At 37.0% G+C, this 23,353-nt stretch overlaps 1 protein-coding gene across 1 annotated transcript in view; it reads left to right on the forward strand.

Moving 5' to 3' along the window:
• The window catches only part of CLMP (CXADR like membrane protein), a 190,466-nt gene that overhangs the window by 112,504 nt on the left and 54,609 nt on the right, over positions 1 to 23,353 (forward strand). Inside the window, exons 2-3 of the mRNA XM_053691528.1 lie at positions 6,484 to 6,641; positions 15,770 to 15,968. Coding sequence (XP_053547503.1) covers positions 6,484 to 6,641; positions 15,770 to 15,968 — 357 coding nt within the window. The remainder of the gene's footprint in view (positions 1 to 6,483; positions 6,642 to 15,769; positions 15,969 to 23,353) is intronic.

The following is a 23,353-nucleotide window of genomic DNA, read 5'->3' on the forward strand; positions in this document are numbered from 1 at the left end:
AATAAAAAAGCCCCCCCAAAATAAAAACACCCCCTAACCTATAATATACTACCGATAGACCTTAAAAGGGCCTTTTGTATGGCATTGCAATGGGTATCCTATTTTTCTCTTAGAGTTAGATTTTTTATTTTGGGGGGTTGGTTGGGTGGTGGGTTTTACTGTTGGGGGGAACTTTGTATTTTTTTATAGGTAAAAGAGCTGTTTAACTTAGGGCAATACCATACAAAAGGCCCTTTTAATGGCTATTGGAAGTTTATTGTAGGTTAGGGGGTGTTTTTATTTTGGGGGGGCTTTTTTTATTTTTATAGGGCTATTAGATTAGGTGTAATTGTTTTTATTTTTTAAAATTTTTGTTTTTTATTTTTCATAATTTAGTGTTTATTATTTTTTGTAATTTTAGATTTTTTTTAAATTTTTTCGTAGTATTAGGTTTTTTAAATTTGTAATTTAATTTTTTTAATTGGTAGTTTTTTTTTATTAGAATAGTATTTGTTAGGTTAATTTATAGTTTAAACTTAGTTTTTTTTATTTCACAGGTAAGTTTTTATTTATTTTAAGATAGTTATATTGTAATTTTAGTTTAAAGTTAGGGGGTGTTAGGTTTAGGGGTTAATAGTTTAATTTAGTGTTTTGCGATGTGGGGGGGCCGTCAGTTTAGGGGTTAATAGGTTTAGTTTAGTAGTTACGCTGTTGGGGGCTGGTGGTTTATGGGTTAATAAGTTTATTTAGTGGCAGTGATGTGGGGGGCCTGAGGTTTAGGGGTTAATAGGTTTATTTAGTGTTGGCAATGTCGGGAAGTGGCAGTTTAGGGGTTAATATATTTAAATAGTGTTGGCAATGTGGGTGGGCGGCAGATTAGGGGTTAATAACTTAAATATAGTGTTTGGAATGCGGGAGTGCAGCGGTTAATAGGTAATTTATGGGTGTTAGTGTACCGTGTAACAATTTAGTTATGAGTTTTGTGAAACATTTTTGTTACACAAAATCCATAACTACTGCTCTCAGATCGCGGTATGGATCGTGTCGGTATAGGCTATAACGCAAGCTTTTTAGCCTGAACGCACAACCTGTAATACCGGCGCTATGGAAATCCCACACTCAAACGTCTTTTTTTTTAGTGCGGAATGGACATTGTGTTACAGGCTAAAATGTTTGCGTTACAGCTGTACCGCCACGACTCTTAATATGCGTTCCCGGCCATTCCACGCACAATGGCCAATTTTTCAGCGGTATAGCTGTACCGCAAAACTCGGAATCTAGTCGTATATTTGCTGTTCCCATTGGAAATAACAGTAAGAAATTTGAATCCAATATTTCTCTAAATTGAATGCCCACATGGACAAAATTCTGTCAAACTTAATGTTTGGAAACATCCAAAACAAATCTTTCGTAGAAAACAAATTTTTTTCTTGTGCATATTTCTAATCTTTATGCTGTACAGCAAAGCATTTGTAATACATGTTCTATAAAATGATTTGTGTTTAAAAGTGTATTTCTGTTAGAATACAAATCAGGTAACACTTTAAATACTTAATAATCAATATTTCAACAAATCTCATATTCACCAAGATTACAAGTTGTGCGCTAAACCCGGTTCGTAAATAATGCTAAAAATGTTGCGCTAATGCACTTTCCCCCATAGACGTCAATGGCGCAATCTCCATTGATGTCTATGGGGACAAGAAGGTTACGTAAAAACCTAACACCCTAACATAAAACCTTAGTCTAAATACCCCTAATACGCTGCCGCCCCAACATGGCCTACACTAAATAAAGTGATTAACCCCTAAATCGATGCCCCCCGCATCGCTAACACCTAAATATACCTATTAACCCCTAAACCGCCAGGCTCCCACATTGCAACTACTATAATAAAGCTATTAACCCCTAAACCTCCGGCCCCCCACATCACAAATACTAAAATAAACCTATTAACCCCTAAACCGCCGGCCCCCACATCGCAACATAGTAAATTAAACTAGTAACCCCTAAACCTAACACCCCCTAACTTTAAATTAAAGTTACAATATAACTATCTTAAAATAAATAAAAACTTACCTGTGAAATAAAAAAAACCCTAAGCTTAAACTATAAATAAACCTAACATAACTATTTTAAAAAAATAAAATAAACGAAATATAAAAAAACTAAGTTACAAAATTAAAAAATCCTAACACTACGAAAAAATTTAAAAAAATAACATTACAGAAAAAAACACAAAAATTACGAAAAATAAAAAAATCTAAGATTACAAAAATAATAAATGAAATTATCCAAAATAATAAAAATTAAACCTAATCTAATATGCCTATAAAAACAAAAAATCCACCCCAAACTAAAAACACCCCCTAATCTAACAATAAACTACCAATAGCCCTTAAAAGGGCCTTTTGTAGGGCATTGCCCTGAAGCAATCAGCTCTTTTACCTAAAAAAATTACAAAGTACCCCCTAACAGTAAACCCCCCCCACTCAACTAACCCCATAAAATAAAAAAACCTAGCTCTAAAAAAACCTAAGCTACCCATTGCCCTAAAGGGGCATTTGTATGGGCAATCAGTTTAAAAAAAAACACCCAAAAAATAAAAAAAAAACAACCTAAGTTTAACCCCGAAATAGGTAATCACAGTTCCTGAAGTCCGGCGGTGAATGTCTTCTTCCAGGTGGCTCCATCTTCATCTAACGCGGGACCATCTTCTATCTTCTTCGGAGCAGTCTTCCCCAATGCGCGGATCCGGAGCAGCGGTCCTCAGTGGCAGTGGTCCTCAGCAGAGTGGAGGCTCCTCTTCATGCGATCTCTACCGCACACTGAAGATTGAATGCAAGGTACCCCTTTTATATTTGTGGGAACCTTGCATTCCTATTGACTGACATTTTCAAATCAGCCAATAGGAATTTATTTGAACAGCCAATAGGATTTAAGCAGCTCTCAGCCTATTGACTGATTTGAATATTTCAGCCAATAGGAATGCAAGGTACCCCAAAAATAAAACGGGTACCTTGCATTCAATCTTCAGTGTGAGGCGGAGATCACATGAAGAGGAAGCTCCACTCCACCGGGATGAAAATAGAAGATGCCCCCTGCGATGGATGAAGATGTCGCCGTCTGGATGAAGATGGATGTCCAGACTTCAGGAACTGTGAGTGCATTTTTTGGGGTTAGTGTTAGGTCGTTTTTAAAAAAATTTGGGGTGGGTTTTCTTTTTAGATTAGGTTTTTTTATTTTTTAATGGGCACTAAAGAGCTGATCGCCCTTTTAAGGGCAATGCCCATACAATTTTTTAATGTAAAAGAGATGTTTAACTTAGGGCAATGCCCTACAAAAGGCCCTTTTTTTGTTTTATAGGGGTATTAGATTGTTTAATTTTTATTATTTTGGATAATTTAGTTTATTATTTTTTGTAATTTTAGATTTTTTTATTTTTCGTAATTTTAGTGTGTTTTTTTGTAATGTTATATTTTTTTTTTCTCGTAATTTTAGTGTTTTTTTTGTAATGTTAGATTTTTTTTATTTTTTTGTAGTGTTAGGGTTTTTTTAATTTTGAAACAGGTTTTTTTTATTTTTATTTTATTTTAGTTTTTTAAAATAGTTATGTTAGGTTGTTTATAGTTAAAGCTTAGGTTTTTTTATTTCACATGTAAGTTTTTATTTATTTTAAGGAAGTTAGTATATTGTGACTTTAATTTAAAGTTAGGGGGTGTTAGGTTTAGAGGTTAATAGATTAATTTAGTGTGTCGCGATGTGGGGGGCCGGCGGTTTAGGGGTTAATAGGTTTCGTTTAGTATCTGTGATGTAGGGGCCGGCGGTTTAGGGGTTAATATGTTTATTTAGTGTTGGAGATGTGGGGGGGTCAGCGGTTTAGGGGTTAATAATTTAATTTGGTGTTGACGATGTGGGTGGGCGGTGGATTAGGGGTTAATAAGTTTAATAAAGTATTTGCGATGCGGGGGGATGTCGGTTTAGGGGTTAATAGTGTAGTTTATAGGTGTTAGTGTACTTTGTAACATTTTTGTTATGAGTTTTGTGAACTTATAATACGGGAGACCTGCCATTCGACACGCAAAGGCCAATTTTTTGCCCAAAGTGTAGAATTCACTTACCATATCTAAATTTTTAGTTTCTGTAAGCATGCCATTTGGAACATTAATTAATTGAAATTAAAATAAAACAAAACCAAGTTTTAAATAAAAAAACTTTACATAATGACAAAAAATACCAATACCAAATGTAGCATTTTTTTCATAAAAAAACAACTGCACTAAGCAGTTTTTAGGGGTTAAAAGTGGCGGCTGAGGGGTTTTAGAAAAAAACTGCACTAAAAAGTGCCTTTACATTGCAGTCTATGGGAACTGTGTGTTACCTGTAAATATATATATATATATATATATATATATATATGCTTATATATACATATGTATTTATGTGTTAATATGTGTGTATACAATTATTAACACATAAATATATATGTACTGTTTATACATCAGGGGCCAAGCCGAGCGGGAACGCATGGGAATGGAGTCTCTGCACTATTTTTGCAGGAGGAACTAAGTTCCCTCTGGACAGAGAACAGAAACGCTTCAGTAAACACTGCTGCTACTGGTGGGAGGAGCTGGAGCACAGTCTGGTTAGAGGGATAGTGAGTTCCTCTAGTAATGGGCAGTAACACTTCCTACAATACACTAAATGTAAGACTGTCAGCGGTCCTGCTGTGTTATCACGCCTGTTATGAATATTATCTTTATTATCTTTTATTACACATGGTGCTTACATTTCTGTGTGACTTGCTCTGGGGTTATTTAGCTCCCCTCAGCAGAAATAGGACTATTGCACCTTAAATGGGTGAGACTGTGACAGAGGAGGATTCTCAGGGCCAAAGGCAACCATTCAATCGTTCATTGCATTTAATTTGTATCGATTATATACATATAAATACAGTGTGTGTGTATGTATGTGTGTGTGTGTGTGTGTGTATATATATATATATAAGTTTATAATAGACAGTAAAGAAGGCACTCTTTGTTTCAAAAAAATTAACTTTATGTGGTTAACGTTTTCGGGGTCTCCCCCGTCCTCAGACCATTTTATATATATATATAAAACAATATTAATTGTATGGGAGGATGGACGTCTTGGTGAGTTCCCACACTTTTTTTGTAGGACTTGACCCCTGATATACATATATATTTAAAGTTGCTGCCCATTGCTGCGCTACTTACCCCTTCACTGCGCTTAGGTTCTCTGCCGTGTAGCGCAATGCTTCCATACAATGCGAACACGAGGTCTCGTTCCCTATTGCACTTAACTGGTAATATTTTGCATTCCACTTGTAATTTGGCTCTTTATTATGTTTTATTGGGTGGTTGGCATTTTCAATATCAATATTTTTTTTATTAGACATTTTTTTATTAGACAGATTAACAACTGCAATGGCAATTTCTAAATGTTTTTGTGAGTTTTTGAGGATTTGTTTTTAACATCAGCAGTTTATGACTTTGATCCCTTGAAAAGCATGCTTACTAATTCTACTGATATTTACAAAACGATATTTGATGAAAAAAGCTTGTGATCGACCAATATATATTTTCTAGACAGTGAAAAGCAGACAATGCAATGACAGATATATAAGGCATAAAGACCTCCAACAGTAACACTTCAGCACACACATCCCTTCCCTGGTATAAACCAGTTATACAGTAACTCTTAATATCCTGTAACAAATGGCAAGCTTACTCATCATTAATGAAAATATAAATAATATAACTCAGATAATTTAGTCAACTTACAAAAGTAGGAAAATGTATAAGAAATATAAAAAATGTATTAAAATAAAAAAGATAAACAACAAAATACACTATTCAATTATATCTGAGCAGCATTATTCGTTTCAATAAACCATTATAAAAGAGCATTATTTTTATAAGAACTAGTGATAAAATAAGTTTTGTATATATAAATAAGCAATCTACTTCTTCTAATATAGGTCATATAGGTCATATACCGTGTCTGTGACATGGCTGGGCAGAGAGTACTTAGTTTCCTGTGGGTGTGAATAAGTGCCTATATGTATTATTTTGAATAATAGCTATAAAATATTTATCTTTTGTGAAATTGAAATAAAATGCAGAGCGACCCCTTTTTCATTTTTGGAAATATGTGGATACTTTAAAAAAAAAAAAAAAAAAAAGTAGATAGCAAGTCCAAAGTATGACCAATTTCAAATGCTCTTTAAAAATAACCAAGAATCTGAAATGTGACAGTTCTGCCTTTTTGTGCTGACCTTTGTGTCATAGAGTCAAACATCTGTAATTTAGAACATTTATCTTCAAACTGTGGCAGAAATGTTAAGAAATAACTTTCTATTTTGTGCACAGCTTACTGGCTCTCTCTAGTGGTAGAAACTTGAACTGCACACAGGAAATTGAGATTCTGTATATTCTGATACCTTAATGAAGTAAGTTACCCATGATGCTGTCTTTCTTTCAGGTGCCTATTGTGTCCTTGGAACATTTACACAGATAGAGATTAAGTCTGTAGCGGAGGACAATGTGACCCTTCCTTGTCAGCATAGACTTGGCTTGCTGGGGGAAAAGAGCTTGGACATTGAGTGGCTTTCAAATATGTCTGGCAGTCAGCAACCTCAGGTAGGTTTTCACACTTATTCTATCATACGTTACTAAATGTAGAAGTTTAATACTTTATTCTTTATACATTACCAGTTTTGTTTAAGCATAAAATGGATACTTCTTGTCAACGCTTTTGGTTAAAAAATCAGGGCAGCAAATAATTTACAGAGGCAATATCACAAAAGCTAAAATAGCAAGGCAGTAATGGCGCCTCTCAGGTATCCATTGGGTTTAACTAAAGCATTAACACTATGAAAGTTCATTTGTAAACCTAATCCTCATCCTTAACTAACCCATTAGCATAATGCTAACCTCATCCCTAACTGTAACCATAATACTAAAGCTAACCTGAAATCCAACCATAACGCTAACTCTACCCTGATCCCTAACCTTAACCATAACGCTAACATGATCCCTAACTGTAACCATAACGCTAACTCTACCCTGATCTAACCGTAACTATAACGCTAACTCTACCCTGATCCCTAACCGTAACCATAACGCTAACTCTACCCTGATCCCTAACCGTAACCATAACGCTAACTCTACCCTGACCCCTAACCTTAACCATAACGCTAACTCTACCCTGATCCCTAACCGTAACCATAACGTTACCTGATCCCTAATGCAATGCCTAACTGCCACACTAATCTAGAGACAGGGAGCACCAAGAATAGGCTAAAGTATCAGTATATATTAAAATGTAACATTTATTCAAATACAGAAAATTCAAAATAGGGTACCCTCTAAAGGTAAAAAATAGTCAAATACAAATCATACATAAAGTGCTAGGAGTGCAAATGCAAGTGTAATTTGTGGTGTGTCTATTAGAAAGACAAACATTAAGTAGCAAAATATAAAGTATATGAAGTCTGTGATATATGTCCTCTGTGGTGCTGTCCAAAGTTGTTTGGCCCCCAAACGAATGGTTTCCTGAAACAGTGTCCTCCAAAAAATATGTAAAAAAATAAAATTAAAAATAGTCTCCTTATGTAATCCTTATGTGATCCAAAAATAGTCCAAAATTATATACGATACCTGTGGAAATAAGAATCACATAGTGCAAATATTGCAATATATATTAATAATATCCCTACTATGAAAACATCAATAAAGCACAAACTGGAGCACCGGAAATCATTCAACTTCTTTATTAAAACTTGGTACTGCATACAACAGCAACAATACTCTGGAAGGGCATGAGTGTAGATGGGTAGTGTTCATTACCTTCTGGCGCGTTTCGGCATTCCGCCGTAGTCGTAGCTAGGGTATCTCTACAGGTACATACCTTTTAAACCTTAAGAAGCCATACCGTTGGCTAAAAATGGATGGTGCAATGATAAATACCGATAGCGTACGCTGTCGGCATTTATCGATGTGCAGCGGACATGATACGCTACTTCGTATCATGTCCGCTCGCACATTGTTAAATATGCCCCTTATTCACAAATGTTCCAACTTGAAAAAGGTGAATTGTACCAATCAATTTACACTTATAGCATCCTAAGCAAATAAAAGGCTTAATTTAATATTTCTACCTGATTCTATCCTCAATTGTAGACATAATGGGCTCATATCTTCATGATTATAGCACAAAGGTTAGATAAATCCCCTTTAAATAGTGTTCATGATAGAGGGCACAAAGGTAAGCATAATTTTAACACCAAAAATAAATCAGGTCAAATTCTTAATTCATTTCCTAAGGGATCCTGGTCTTTAGTTTATGAATCCAGAAGACCTCACGTTTGGCCAACAGGGTTTATCTGTCCCCACCCCTTGCATCAGTCCTTACCACCTCTATTATAGACCAAGTTAAAGCATTTCTCTCTTTATTGTGTTTGGTCTTAAAGTGCTGAACTAGAGATGTCGACAGATCCCCCTGTTTAATATTGCACAAATGCTCCCTTATCCTCTACCTCACCTCCCTAGTGGTGAGGCCTAAATACTGAACTTTACAAATGTTACAGTTCAAAAGATACACCGCATATGTGGATCTGCAATTAAAACATGCTTTGTGTTCAAAAACCTCACCGGTTATTGCACTTTTGAATGTGTTCCCCACCTCCAAAATACCACAGGCTGTGCAGTTTTGAAGACTACATCTATAGACAAATTTGCAAAGGAGCCAAGAACTCTACTGTGATGTCAAGGGTTTTAATTGTGTGGGTGCAATAGCGTTACCTAATGTCTTGCCTCGTTTGAATGCAAATCTGCATCCTCTTTCAACAACATTTACCAAGGCATCATTCGTCTTGAGGAGAGGGAGATGCTTACATATTATGTTGCAAATGCAATGATATTGTCTGCTATACTGTGTGACAAAAGTCACCCCACTGGTATCCTTCTCTCTGGTCATACTTCTCATGCTCTTATCTCTCAGGAGTTCCGCTCTATCCAAAAGAGCTACTTCCCTGCATACTCTGCTTATATTCCTAGTCTCATAGACTCTACTTCGGAATATATTGGATAGCTCCCTTGCTTAAGACTCATAGGTTCTGTCATTGGTACAATTTCTTTGCAAACAGGTGAACTGTCCTTTCAAGACAGAGTTAAATACCCTGGTTGGATGACAGCTCTCTGCGTGGAGGAGTGTATTCCCTGTAATTGGCTTTCTGTATAACTCAACCTCCACTTGTTAGGGTTACATCCAAACAATGAATGATGTTAGCCCCATATTCAAATGTGAATTGTAGGCCCACTGTATTGATATTGAGAGCATCCACCAAATCAGTGGCTTTTTTCTTATCCCCTTTCCACACAATGAGCAGGTCGTCAATATAATGACAAAAGTAAACAATATCAGACTTGAGAATATTACCATCCCCAAAGATGTTGAGCAGCTCTCACCAACCCATATACAGGTTTGCGTTTTAGGGGGCAAATTCCGCCCCCATCACTGTTCCACATCTTTGGAGATAGTAGACCCCTTCAAAAGTGAAGAAATTGTGCGTTCTGTTTTAGAAAGAAGTCTATGGCTTCCAACCCCTTGTCATGAGGTATGGGAGAATATAATGATTTAACGTCTATCGTCAACCAGCCATAGCCTTCTTCCCAAGTCAAAGGCTCAATTTCTAAAAGCAACTGTTTGGTGTCCCTCAAAAAACTTATTAGATTACCTAAAAATGGCTGTAATATCATATTGAGCCATTGAGATAGTGGCTCAAGGAGGGACCCAATTCCACTAATGATGGGCCTTCCTTCAACACCTTCAAGAGACTTCTGCACCTTAGGAAGGTGATTAAAAATAGGGGTTCTAGGATTTTTCATAAACAGAAAGAGACAAGTGTTCTCATCTAGAAACCCCATTTCTCTACCATCGTCAATAAGGTGCCTAAGTTCTCTTTGGATCTTCACTGTGGGATTGAATTCCAATTTTGTATATTGTTGTGGGCTGACCAATTGTCTCAATGCCTCTTGTATAAAATATTCTCAGTTCACAACCGCAATGACCCCCACTTATCGGCCGCCCTTATGACAAGATCGTGATTCTGACTTGAGGGTGTATTTTTCTTGTTTGCTCATGTTGTTATTCTCAGACCTATCAATTGAATAAGCTAACTTATTTAGGTCAGTTTTCCCTCTTTTCTGAAATTTCTCCAGGAGATGACCTCTGTATTGGATGGGGTAGAATGTGGAGGCACCTTTTAGGGATGGGTACAAGACACCCTGTGTATCTGTAGTCTAATTATCCAATACACCACCCTCATCATGAAGTGCCTCCAAACTCTCTACATCACAACATTCCTCAAAACCAAGATTCACCTTCCCATGTCTAGGTGCAATTAGTCTCATTGTATCTGTATAAGTATCCAATGAATTACTTTCAAAGTGTTTCTTGAGCGTGAGATTTCTAATTAGTTTATTCGCATCAATGAGAGTTTGAAATAAATTGAAATCATCAGTTGGGACATAACTTAAGCCCCTACTTAAAACTTTTTCTTCCATATTATTGAGTGAATAACCAGATAGATTTATGATAGATTTTACTTGTACTTTTTCTGTTGTCTGCCCCTACGTGCCGGATACCTTTCTTTTAAAGGTTCTCCATCCCCCCCCCCCGCTTCTAGTCCTACCCGGGGTCTTGAAAAAAATTGGGCTATATCTGCCTTCTCTACCTCCAAAGGGGCAGCCTGGTTCTCAATATTTGTGTGGGGACTTATCTCCTGCTCTTGATATTTTGACTGTCCAACCCTCTGTAGTTTTAGGATAGGTGCTTTGATCTTAGATTGTGTACCAAAGGTCGCCTTTTCTTTGTGAGTTGCCTTGCTTTCTTACCCTGAGGATCTCCTCCCTGTTGTGTGTCATCAAATGATTCTGCCTCACTATCAGAAAAGGTGACCTTTTTGTAAAACTGTTTACCTTTGTTTCCCTCCTGCTTTTTATTTTTGCCCTGTCTCCTATTAACCCTGAAGGACTGAGACCCCTGTTTTCTGTACATATGCCCTTTTGGTATCATAGTCCATCTGATCCCTGAGGTATTTATCATGTTTAATTTCCATGATCTGTTTTTTAGCCTCAGCTATGGACTGCGGTAAAATACCATCAAACTTAGCATATTTCACATCCTGACTTAGTGCATTTAGTCTGTAACAGCTCTATTTCATCAGATACTTATTTCAACTGTTTCAACTTATACTCTATTAACATAGATATCAATCTAAAAGAACATTCTGATAAAAATTTATTCCATGCTTTGATTACCGTAATTTAGCATCCTACACCTTAAATGTGGGGAACTTATTTATTCGCAGTCCTCTGGGTATTAAACCCAGTTTTTGGTATGTTTGCATGGTCCAAATGTCCTATTTGAAATGATTTTCCTTTATAATAAGATGTTCAGTCTCTTCAAAAAACTTGCTCAATGAGAACTTTGAGCGGTCTGAAACAAATAGGTTCTCAACCTCCAGCTCATCCATTTGTCTCTCTTCTTACAAGAGAAGTGAATAAAAGTTCACAGTCCCTTCCCTATTAGTGTAAAAGTCCATGTTGAATATAGATAGAAAGAAATTACAGAGCTCTGCACACTATAGATGTGAATATGTGCAAGCGGTTATGTATCGCTGGGATGCTACAGCGTGAAATGCAAAACAAGAGAGGTTACTGCAGCACTTATACACACATTCACTGTGCTGCAAGACAGAAGCAGGCTATTACAAGCTGTATATACAAACAAAATCAATGCCAATTGCTTGTGTAGCAAGACCGCCAATATGTGAACTATCACCTCCCCTGAAGGGTAAGCACCTCACTCAGGCAATAATCCGCTTGTTGCGGGGGCATAATGTTACAAAGACTTTATACATTTTCATAAAGGGAAATGTTTGTGAGATGTTGCCACCCACCTCCCCCGGAAGAAGGTCACATGACATAGTGTCTGCAGTGTGGAGCAGTAATTGCTGGAACGAGAGGAGAAAGTAGTGCCGACGTTGGTCTGTGTCACCCGAGTGGTGGATACAGAGGTATCAGCGCTGCTCCCGGACAATCGGCAAGTGTTTCTATGGAACTGTAAGTCTGGGTTGTATATGCTCCCAAACCAAGTGGATTATTGCCTGAGTGAGGTGCTTACCCTTCAGGGGAGGTGATAGTTCACATATTGGCGGTCTGGCTACACAAGCAATTGGCATTGATTTTGTTTGTATATACAGCTTGTAATAGCTTGCTTCTGTCTTGCTGCACAGTGAATGTGTATGTAAGTGCTGCCGTAACCTCTCTTGTTCTACTATGAAAACAGGATTACCCTATATAAGACTCGAGCAGTGACTCCTATTCAACGCGTTTCAGCCCTGGCATGGGCCTTTTTCAAGAAACAGAAAAAAATAAACTTGAAAAAGGCCCATGCCAGGGCCGAAACGCATCAAATAGGAGTCACTGCTCTAGTCTTATATAGGGTAAGCCTGTTTTCATAGAAGGGCTATTAGTCATATATCTTGCAATATTTGCACTATGTGATTTTTATTTCCACAGCTATCGTATATAATTTTTGGATCATATAATTTTAGATTATTTTTGGATCACAAAAGGAGAGAAAATTTTTATTTTTTACACTTTTTTGGGGGGGACACTTTCAAGATACCATTAGTTTGGGACCAAACTATTTTGGACATCACCACAGAGGACAAATGTCACAGACTTTACAGACTTTATATTTTGATACTTAATGTTTGTCTTTCTAATAGACAGGCCACAATTACACTTGTATTTGCACTGCTAGCACTTTATGTATTATTTGTAATAGCTGACTATTTTTGACTTCTATAGTGTACCCTATTTTGAATTTTCTGTATTTTAATAAGTGTTACATTTTAATATATACTGATACTTTGCCTACTCTAGGTGCTTCCTGCGTCTAGATTATTGTTATAACCTTTGGAATTCGTTAGGGATATCTTTTTGGAGCTTGTGTCATTTGTGTAGGTGCTGTATATATATATACCTTTTTCCTAACTACAACACTAACCCTAATCCCTAACCATAATGCTAAACCCAATGACTAACTAGAACACTAACCCTAATCCCTAATGGTAATGCTAAACCCAGTACTTTACTACAACATAAACCCTAATCCCTAACCATGATGCTAAACCCAATGCATAACTACACCACTAATCCTAATACCAAACCTTAATGCTAAACCCAATCCCTAACTACAACACTAACCCTAACCCCTAATCGTAATGCTAAACCAATGCCTAACTACAACACTAACCATAATCCCTAACCATAATGCTAAACCCAATGCCTAACTACAACACTAACTCTAATCCCTAACTCTAATGTTAAACCCAATGACTAACTACAACACTAACCCTAATCCTTAACCATAATGCTAAACCCAATGCCTAACTACAACACTAATCCTAATACCAAACCGTAATTCTAAACCCAATCCCTAACTATAACACTAACCCTAACCCCTAACTATAATGCTAAACCCAATGCCTAACTACAAAACTAACCCTAATTCCTGACAGTAATGCTAAACCCAATGCCTAACTACAACACTAACCGTAGTCCCTAATTGTAATGCTAAACCCAATACCTAACTACAACACTAACCGTAATCCCTAATCATATTGCTAAACAAAATGCCAAACTACAACACTAACCTTAATACTAAACACAATCCCTAACTACAAAACTAACCGTAATCCCTAATCGTAATGTAAAACCAATGCCTAACTACAACACTAACCCTAATCCCTAAATATAGTGCTAAACCCAATCCCTAACTACAACATTAATCTTAATACCAAACCGTAATGCAAAACCAAATGCCTAACTATATCACTAACCCTAATCCTTAAACATAATGCTAAACAAAATCCCTTACTACAACACTAACCCTAATTCCTAACCATAATGCTAAACCCAATGCCTAACTACAACACTAACCGTAATCACTAATTGTAATGCTAAACCCAATGCCTATCTACAACACTAACCATAATCCCTAACCGTAATGCTAAATCCAATGCCTAACTACAACACTAACCCTAATACCTAACCATAATGCTAAACCCAATGCCTAACTACAACACTAACCCTAATACCTAACCGTAATGCTAAATCCAATGCCTAACTACAACACTAACCCGTCCCTAATACCTAACCATAATGCTAAACCCAATGCCTAACTACAACATTAACCCTAATACCTAACCATAATGCTAAACCAAATGCCTAACTATAACACTAACCATAATCCCTAACCATAATGATAAACCCAATACCTAACTACAACACTAATCCTAATACCTAACCGTAATGCTATATCCAATGCCTAACTACAACACTAACCCTAATAGCTAACCATGATGTTAAATCCAATGCCTAACTACAACACTAACCCTAATACCTAACCGTAATGCTAAATCCAATGCCTAACTACAACACTAACCCGTCCCTAATACCTAACCATAATGCTAAACCCAATGCCTAACTACAACATTAACCCTAATACCTAACCATAATGCTAAACCAAATGCCTAACTATAACACTAATCATAATCCCTAACCATAATGATAAACCCAATACCTAACTACAACACTAATCCTAATACCTAACCGTAATGCTAAATCCAATGCATAACTACAACACTAACCCTAATACCTAACCACAATGCTAAACCCAATGCCTAACTACAACACTTAGCCTAATACCTAACCACAATTCTAAACCCAATGCCTAACTACAACACTAACCCTAATACCTAACCATAATGCTAAACCCAATGCCTAACTACAACATTAACCCTAATACCTAACCGTAATGTTAAATCCAATGCCTAACTACAACACTAACCCTAATAGCTAACCATGATGTTAAATCCAATGCCTAACTACAACACTAACCCTAATACCTAACCATAATACTAAACCCAATGCCTAACTACAACATTAACCCTAATACCTAAACATAATGCTAAACCCAATGCCTAACTACAACACTAACCCTAATACCTAACCATAATGCTAAACCCAATGCCTAACTACAACACTAACCCTAATACCTAACCACAATGCTAAACCCAATGCCTAACTACAACACTAACCCAAATACCTAACCATAATGCTAAACCCAATGCCTAACTACAACACTAACCCGTCCTTAATACCTAACCACAATGCTAAACCCAATGCCTAACTACAACACTAACCCGTCCCTAATACCTAACCATAATGCTAAACCCAATGCCTAACTACAACACTAACCCTAATACCTAACCATAATGCTAAACCCAATGCCTAACTATAATACTAACCATAATCCCTAACCATAATGATAAACCCAAAACCTAACTACAATACTAACTTTCTTCCCTAACTGTAATGCCCAACCCAATGCCTAACTACAACACCAACTCTCTTTTCTAGCTGTAATGCTAAACCCAACACCTAACTACACACGCCTTAATCTCTATAGGATTTCCTATAGGAACACTAAAATCAAAATTAAGATGCCACGATATAGATAAAGCATTTGATAAAAAAAAAAAGATCCAATTTGTCAGAAAAATATCTACTGCTCATTTGAAACTCAAATTAAGTGTTATTGTATTGTCTTTAATTTTGCATTTGCTGGTTAAGCAATTCTACTGCACTTAATCATGCACACATTGAATTGTTTGTGTTACCATTTTTTCCAGTTAATAAGCTATAGTGGAGGACAAGTCTATGAACACAATGAAAACCGAAAGGGACGATACAGCTTTGTGTCCAATTACCTGGCTGGTGATGCCTCTATTCTAATCAGGTCGCTGGAGCCTAGTGATGCTGGACAATACATTTGCAAAGTGAAAAATGGTGGCCAGTTTGAATGGTATTACATTCTCCTGAAGGTCTTAGGTCAGTTCTAGATTAAAGTCTTTTTTTTTTTTTACAAACAGTAATATTTACATACATTATATAATGTATATATAAATCCATTACACCACGGGTTAGATACAAAATACAGATAAAAGTGAAGTGGCACTTAAAAGCTATACATCTGAGAGTCAACATAGAGGGGCCTATTTATTATGTGTGTGTCCGACATGATCCGATCAGCGGATCATGTCCGACAGACATTGCTGAATTCTCCGCATTCAGCATTGCAACAGCAGCTCTTGTGAACTGCTGGTGCAACGCTGCCCCCTGCAGATTCGCGGCCAATCAGCCGCTAGCAGGGGGATGTCAATCAACCTGATCATATTCGATCGGGTTGAATTGCAGCGATGTCTGTCCGCCTCCTCAGAGCAGGCAGACAGGTTATGGAGCAGCGGTCTTTTGACCGCTGCTTCATAACTGGTGTTTCTGGCGAGCCTGAAGACTCGCCAGAAACACGGGCCCTCAAGCTCCATACGGAGCTTGATAAATGGGCCCCAGAGTCTGGAAAGAGTAAACAGGATTTGTAATACTGATAATATAACCCATTTTGAACAAAGTAAAATTAATGACCGTATAAACAGCTATCCAGTATAGGACCTGTAATTACTCCAGAAGGTTATAACTAGCAACCTGCACACATAAAATAAGATATGTGGTATAAATGATGTACTCCTTGAGAGACATTATTCGTGGTCACACAATGAGGAGACATAGGGCATCAGGAATAAAAGCCAAATCTCATAGATTGTATTTGTTATGTGAAGTAAAGAAGAAAAGAAGGAGCTCCAATGGCATAATATTGTTGTGTTCAAGCCCCTGCTTATAAAGACATGCCCAGTATAGCTACAATATTGTAATAGATTAGATGATTAGATAACTGATAATGTAATTTCTCCATTGAAAGAGTAGTATACGTTTGTTGCCGCCATTCTGTAATTGAGGGTATAGTAGGTGTATTCCAATACCGAGATATGATTTTCTTGGCACTACTGAAGAGAATTTGCAAGGCATAGGATCTAATTTTACCAAGGAAAGCAATTGGGTTTGTTTATCACAAGACAAGCAAATACATGGATCCTATTTAGTTGTTATGTAAAAAGTGTCCAATATATATTATTGGCTGTCCCAAAAATAATAATAATTACATATATATTTTTTTATTAAGTGCCATAATTTGGCAAGATGGCAGTGATGCATTGTTATAAGAGGAAATGCTCCTGTTGGTCCGTTTCACTTTAAATTAGACGAGGGAGGTGAGAATCACTGACTTCTGATGAAGCTCATGTGCGGATGTGCGTAACGCGTCAGGTTTTTCTGATTTGACCGTCTTCAGTTTTGAGACACTGTAATGTATTGATTAAATCAACAGTACCCGTTCCCGCAAGTTTGTAGTAGCACTTCTCATTCGTGACTTTATTGAGGATTTGTACAGCAAGGGGGAGCTGTCTTTAGAAGCCTACGTTAACCTTTGTGCAGACCAGATGTTTTACCACTATCAAAGTCCCACAGTCAATCGCCACAGCACATTACATACCAGCATACCTAGCAGCCTACTGGGAGGAACCTGGACACGTGACGCAGGACAGCTGTTCCCAAGATGGTTTGGAGCAGCACACGCCCACCTCACCAGAGGAGCATAGCAACCTGCATAACAGCAGTCTAGATACTGGAGATAGTGGGGCCTCACACCCGGCTAACACTGAGTCTTGGGAGGACTTCCATTTTTACAGAGGCTGGGTTATTTTGAAAAGTAATGCTTTATATTAGCCACTTTACTACATGGAGTTCAGAGTAGACAAACCGCACACTACCTGGTGCAAGTGGTAGAGGGACACTGCAAACACCTCTCAATGTATCCACAGCACATAGGTCCCCAGCACCAAATCACGAGGAACAAATTCTTGTCATTATATCATTTATTGAACTTTTAGCTTACACAAAGCATGTAGGCATGGCCCTGTGGACCTATGTGATATGAACAGGTATAGAGTGAGTGCACCTAGGAAAAGGAAATGTGAAAATTGATTGAGCTTCAACCCAAATTACGACAATTGTTCCTCCAAACGATTGTCAATTGTAAATATGAATGAACAGGTATGGGGAGCTATTAAAATTATACTCTGAGAAAATAGGAAATATATATATGTGTGTAAGTATATTAATTTATAAAAAATACTTAATTGTTTGGGGAGACCTATAAATAGTGCAAATTTTTATATGTGCAAAGATGAAAAAAATATATAGTATATGTGAATAATATATATATATAAATTACGGAGTAGTGGAAAAAGGATATTATTAGGAAGTATTTGATGATATATATAGCCAATTAATGTAGAAATTATCTAAACCGATTTATATTTACAGTAAAAGAATATATCTTAAAGAAAATAACATATGTTGAGATAAATTATACTTAATAACCAATGAGATAAAAATTACATAACTTTATTATATACAATTTTTAAAATGAATGATTCATGAGAGGTCTAAAATACTACAATACATAAATACATTTTCGAAACTGATAAATTCTATATAAATGAATTACACTGCAGTGGATCTGAATAAAAAATGTGATGGTTGAAAAATGTGTATTAAACATTTTTATTTTTTTTTGTATTAAAAAATTGTGTATTAAAAAATTGATAGACAGAAAAAAACAGTTGATAAAAAATAGTAGAAAACATTACAATAACGATATATAATATAAGTTGATAAGGTGCTAGCAGATAGGCCTTTTTAGATCAGTAACCAAAGTTCCAAAAAAGATATATATGTAAACTTTTTTGTGTCAGATTTTTTAACACAGTCTTTGGTGCGAGCTGAGCTTTAAATATTAATAGCAGTGCTTGGTTAAAGTAGTTTAAAACTAAGGTAAATGCCGTTTATATGATTCAAATCAGTTTACTCACGGTTATGATAAGCAAGCAGTCTGTTATTTCTGGGTGTGTGAACAATCCTGTAACCTGATTGGTTGTATATGTTCAGCCTTTATATTGCCAAGTTGTAGTGTATTCGTAAAAGTTGAAAGTTGAAATCTTCTTTTGGTAATAATCTCAGTGCTCATAGTATTAGCTGGCAACAGATTTTTGAGATCTTGGCAATAAACAATGTATGAGCGTGCTGTTTTTATAGGAACTTGAGTAGTAGAGGCTTTTATTTTCAGCAGTCCAGACGATCTGGATCAATATACGGTCTGCAAGCAGGATAGATTTCCACTTGTAGAAGGTTTCCACTTGTAATGTGGTTTGCAGAAAAAAAGCGGCTCTTTTGTGGTTCTATGTTGTCCAAACGATTTGGCAAAACATACTAGATCCTCCTATACTGCAAAGATTATACCTTCGTAAGGTTTTTGCAGGGGTATCAATTTGTAGAAAAGTTCCTGTGTATCGAAGAGAGCAGATCTTTACAGGATTACCGGTTCTTTTAGGGTTGTTGTTTTGTGCAGTCCAAACAATTTGGCAAAACAAGGAAAAATCCTCCCAAGCTGCAAGGGTTTTACCTTCGTAAGGTTTTTTTGCAGGAGTGCCGGTTATAAGAGAAGTTCTTGTATATAGAAGAAAGCTGCAACAGCTGGGTTGTTGAGTACCTGAAAGGCCACGGCTGAAACGCGTAGATTTGCCCGATTCTACCACCTATAAATACCCTTTCAGGTACTCAACAACAAGGAGAGACAAGCCCAGTGCAATATAGTACTGTATGATATGAGAGTTTTGTTACACTTATACTTTGTGCTTTGTATTTTATATTACTTTACACTTCAGATTGGGTCCTTTTTAGTATATTACATTTATGCTTTGCACTTTCTATTTTATAATTTAATACATTTAGGTCCAGCTGTGATTTAAAAAATTCTAATTATGTTTTTAAAGTTTCTGTGTTACGTTAACAAATTAGGATCAAGAACTTCCGGTGGATGACGCTTCAAGATGGCCGCAAGTCTGAGCGGCTCTGCTTAAATCCCTAGATTTTTTCTCTAATCCAGACTAAATCCATCGCCATCCTACCACCCCTGAACAGTTTATGCTGTTCGGGCACCTCAAAGCATTTGATACCTCTTGGCCCCCAAGAAGTCAGAAATAAACAAGTATGGAGAGAGAGGTACTGGTGGCAGCGTTACACGCTGTACACAACACAGTTGGGAATAGGAATAAAAATGGACACTTTTCCCATTAAAAAGGATACCCGATCCCAAGACATGATGTCTTCCCTAAGGAAACTACTGCTACCGGCGTTGGACAAGCTGGAATTTATACTTCAAAACTTACTGACCTAAACTCAAGTCGGGAACCCCTTATGTCCCTCCTCAAAATGGCGGCAAACCTCAGCAGAATCATTCTGTGATAATATCTGCTTGACTCCAGAAGCGCATCAGCTAGAACAAAATGAAAGATTGCAGGGGTGGCAGATATGGACACAGTTACCTGACCTAACTTTATTGGCTATTGGCTCATCGGACCACTTCTCCACACTACAAAACAGTGAAGAAGAGACCACCATAGACATGGAAGATATGCTGCCAGGCAAGACAGTAACAGACAATACACTTATACTGCTACATGACCCTGGAGCTTACTTCTCCTCTCACCAGTCGATGAGAAGCGCAACCTCCTACTCTGCATACAAGCTACATGGTAACATACCGCTCCGAGGATCAAGATCAATAGCGACTCAGCTAATACACATATCTGAATTAGTGCAGCTTGCAGATGCCGACAGGCCCAGCCCCCAAGTGGAGGACTATATAAGGTACATTCGTAGGACAATGGGTCAATTTATCCACCTGTGTTAATCTCATAAGAGGTGACCCGTTATAGAATCTAACACCTTGTAAATATAACTGATGGCTTAGGTGTCACATGCCTCCATGAAAAAAAATGATCTGACTCTGCAGACATTACAGTTTCCACAATACCTGTTACAACACAATACATTCATATAGACAGCCTATTTATACGTGGAACAGAATTGAACCCAAGGACTCTCCAACACTGTGTCACTTTCATATTCATGCATGTCTTCTAGCAGTCCGCTAGCCTCATAATGTGCAAGAAAAAATAAATGCAGGCTTGAAACGTTGTATGTTTGTTCTGGGACCCCATATGTGAAAAATAAAGGTCTTTTATTTGCTGTGGAGGCTGGAATCTCTTTTTTTCTTGGATATTGAAGTGGACTTGGCAGGTTTGGTATTACGTGCCACACACAGACAAGAAAGATTGTATTGCGATTGCTCTTCTAGAGATCTAGTTAAACTTCTCGTATCCTGTACTAGGATGAATACATATATACAAGCCCTTCTACATATTAAAGGCCTTGCAGATAAAATGTTGTTTACACTGCAAATCAGCTTATCATACTAGGTTCAGAGATAACTTTACAGGTCTACATTTCTTATTATGTTTTATCCTTGTATCTGATTATCCCCTAGGTTAAACCTTTACTAAACCCCCCAGAATATTAGAAGTAAAATCCTTTTCAATACCTACATTTTATGAAACTCTGAATGTAAAATGCAGTCATGGCTAATGTACCCTCTCTCATATTCTATGCATAATGGAAATAATACTCCTCTTCCAATTTGCTCCCTTATGCCATAGTCTATGTCATTGAATAAACAATGGCCAATATCATTAAGAACACTAATGTCCTACTTTAGCCTTTTCCTTAAGGGTAAAACCCATGATCTTTCTTGAGCCACCCTATTGCTGTAATGTTTTCCTAGAGTTAATTATTGTTTGAATTTTGTTTAGATTATTTAAGTTAGTTTATTAACACAAAATATCCCAACGCTGTGGTGCAGGCACATACTTGTTGGAACACTCTTCAATCCATTGAAACTCTCAAACTCACAGTTTCAATTGAGCTATGTACTTTCATATATACTGTATGTCAATATATGCCTCTTCTTATTGATCTGCTATGTCTGCCTGTTAACTCAACCTGTGAGGTGTGATGCTGATACATTATGTATCATTGTACCCATTGTTGGTTATAAACAAAAACAAATTAAAAATTAGGATCATACGTATAGTTCTGTGTGTCTTTTACAAATTACATTGCACTTTGTATTTTTCTTTTGTAAATTGAAAAACAGCTTCAGAAAGTGGAAGGGACAGGGTGTTCCCAAAGCTCCCTCAGTTATTGTGAAATGGTGTAAGCATTTTAAACAAACTGGTCTCATTTAATTATCTCGCCAGCTGTATAAAGGTGAAGTTTGCTCAAAATTCACAATACACTTATTTCAATTGACATAAAAGCAATATGTACTAAAATATAGGCAAACACAAGTTACATTGTACTGAAAACATTTCAGATTAATTTGTATTTGCTGTAAACTCTAAGCTCGTTTCAATTGAGCTGTAATTAGGTTGGCGTGCGCTTGTGAACCGTTAAGCTGTCGGAAGCAATATTGTTCACCGACTGCTTCCAACGGTCCTTTATAACTCAATTTGGGCAGCTGGACTCTGGCAGCCGAACACATTATCATGTCCCATACAAAGTAATCTTTAAATTATACCCAGTTCCCAATGCCCGCGCAAACCGTTAATACACTGTCGGAGGTTGCCTATACAGTAACAAAAATTACACCCAGCTCAACTAGGTGTAAAACAGGAAAAAGGTGCTTTATGAGACCTTTTTCCCATTGAAATCTAACCCGACACGTCAAAACCCCTCTATCCGCCATCCCCCCACATTGCAACGTATAATAAATGTATTAACCTCTAAACCGTCATGCCCCACAACGCAAACTAGCTATTTAAAACTATTAACCCCTAATCCGCCATGCCCCCACAACGCAAACTAGCTATTAAAACTATTAACCCCTAATCCGCCATGCCCCCACAATGCAAATAACTAATCACTAAGCCCCCTAACCTAACATTACCTAAATTAACCCCATTACATTAATTTACAGAAAAAAAACCCAAATTATCCAAAATAAAAAATTTAAACCTAATCCCTATGAAAATAAAAAGCCCCCCCTAATAAAAACACCCCTAATCTAAACTAAACTACCAAGAAGGGCCTTTTGTAGGGCATTGCCCTAAGTTAAACACCTCTTTTACCTTAAAAAATCCTAAGTCCCCCCCTCTAACAGTAAAACCCCCCACCCACCAAAACCCCCACAATAAAAAAAAACTAACACTAAAAAATCCTAAACTACCCATTGCCCCTACAGTAAAGGAGCATTTGTATGGGCATTGCCCTTAAAAGGGCATTCAGCTCTTTTACTACCCTTAAAAGGGCATTCAGCTCTTTTTCAGTGCCTAAAATCCCTAATCTACAAAATAAAATAAACCCCAAAAATAAAAACCTAACTCTAAACCCCAAATAGGTACTCACCGTTCCTGAAGTCCGGC

Source organism: Bombina bombina, chromosome 8 (genome assembly GCF_027579735.1).
Source record: "Bombina bombina isolate aBomBom1 chromosome 8, aBomBom1.pri, whole genome shotgun sequence".
Classification (NCBI taxonomy): Eukaryota; Metazoa; Chordata; class Amphibia; order Anura; family Bombinatoridae; genus Bombina; species Bombina bombina.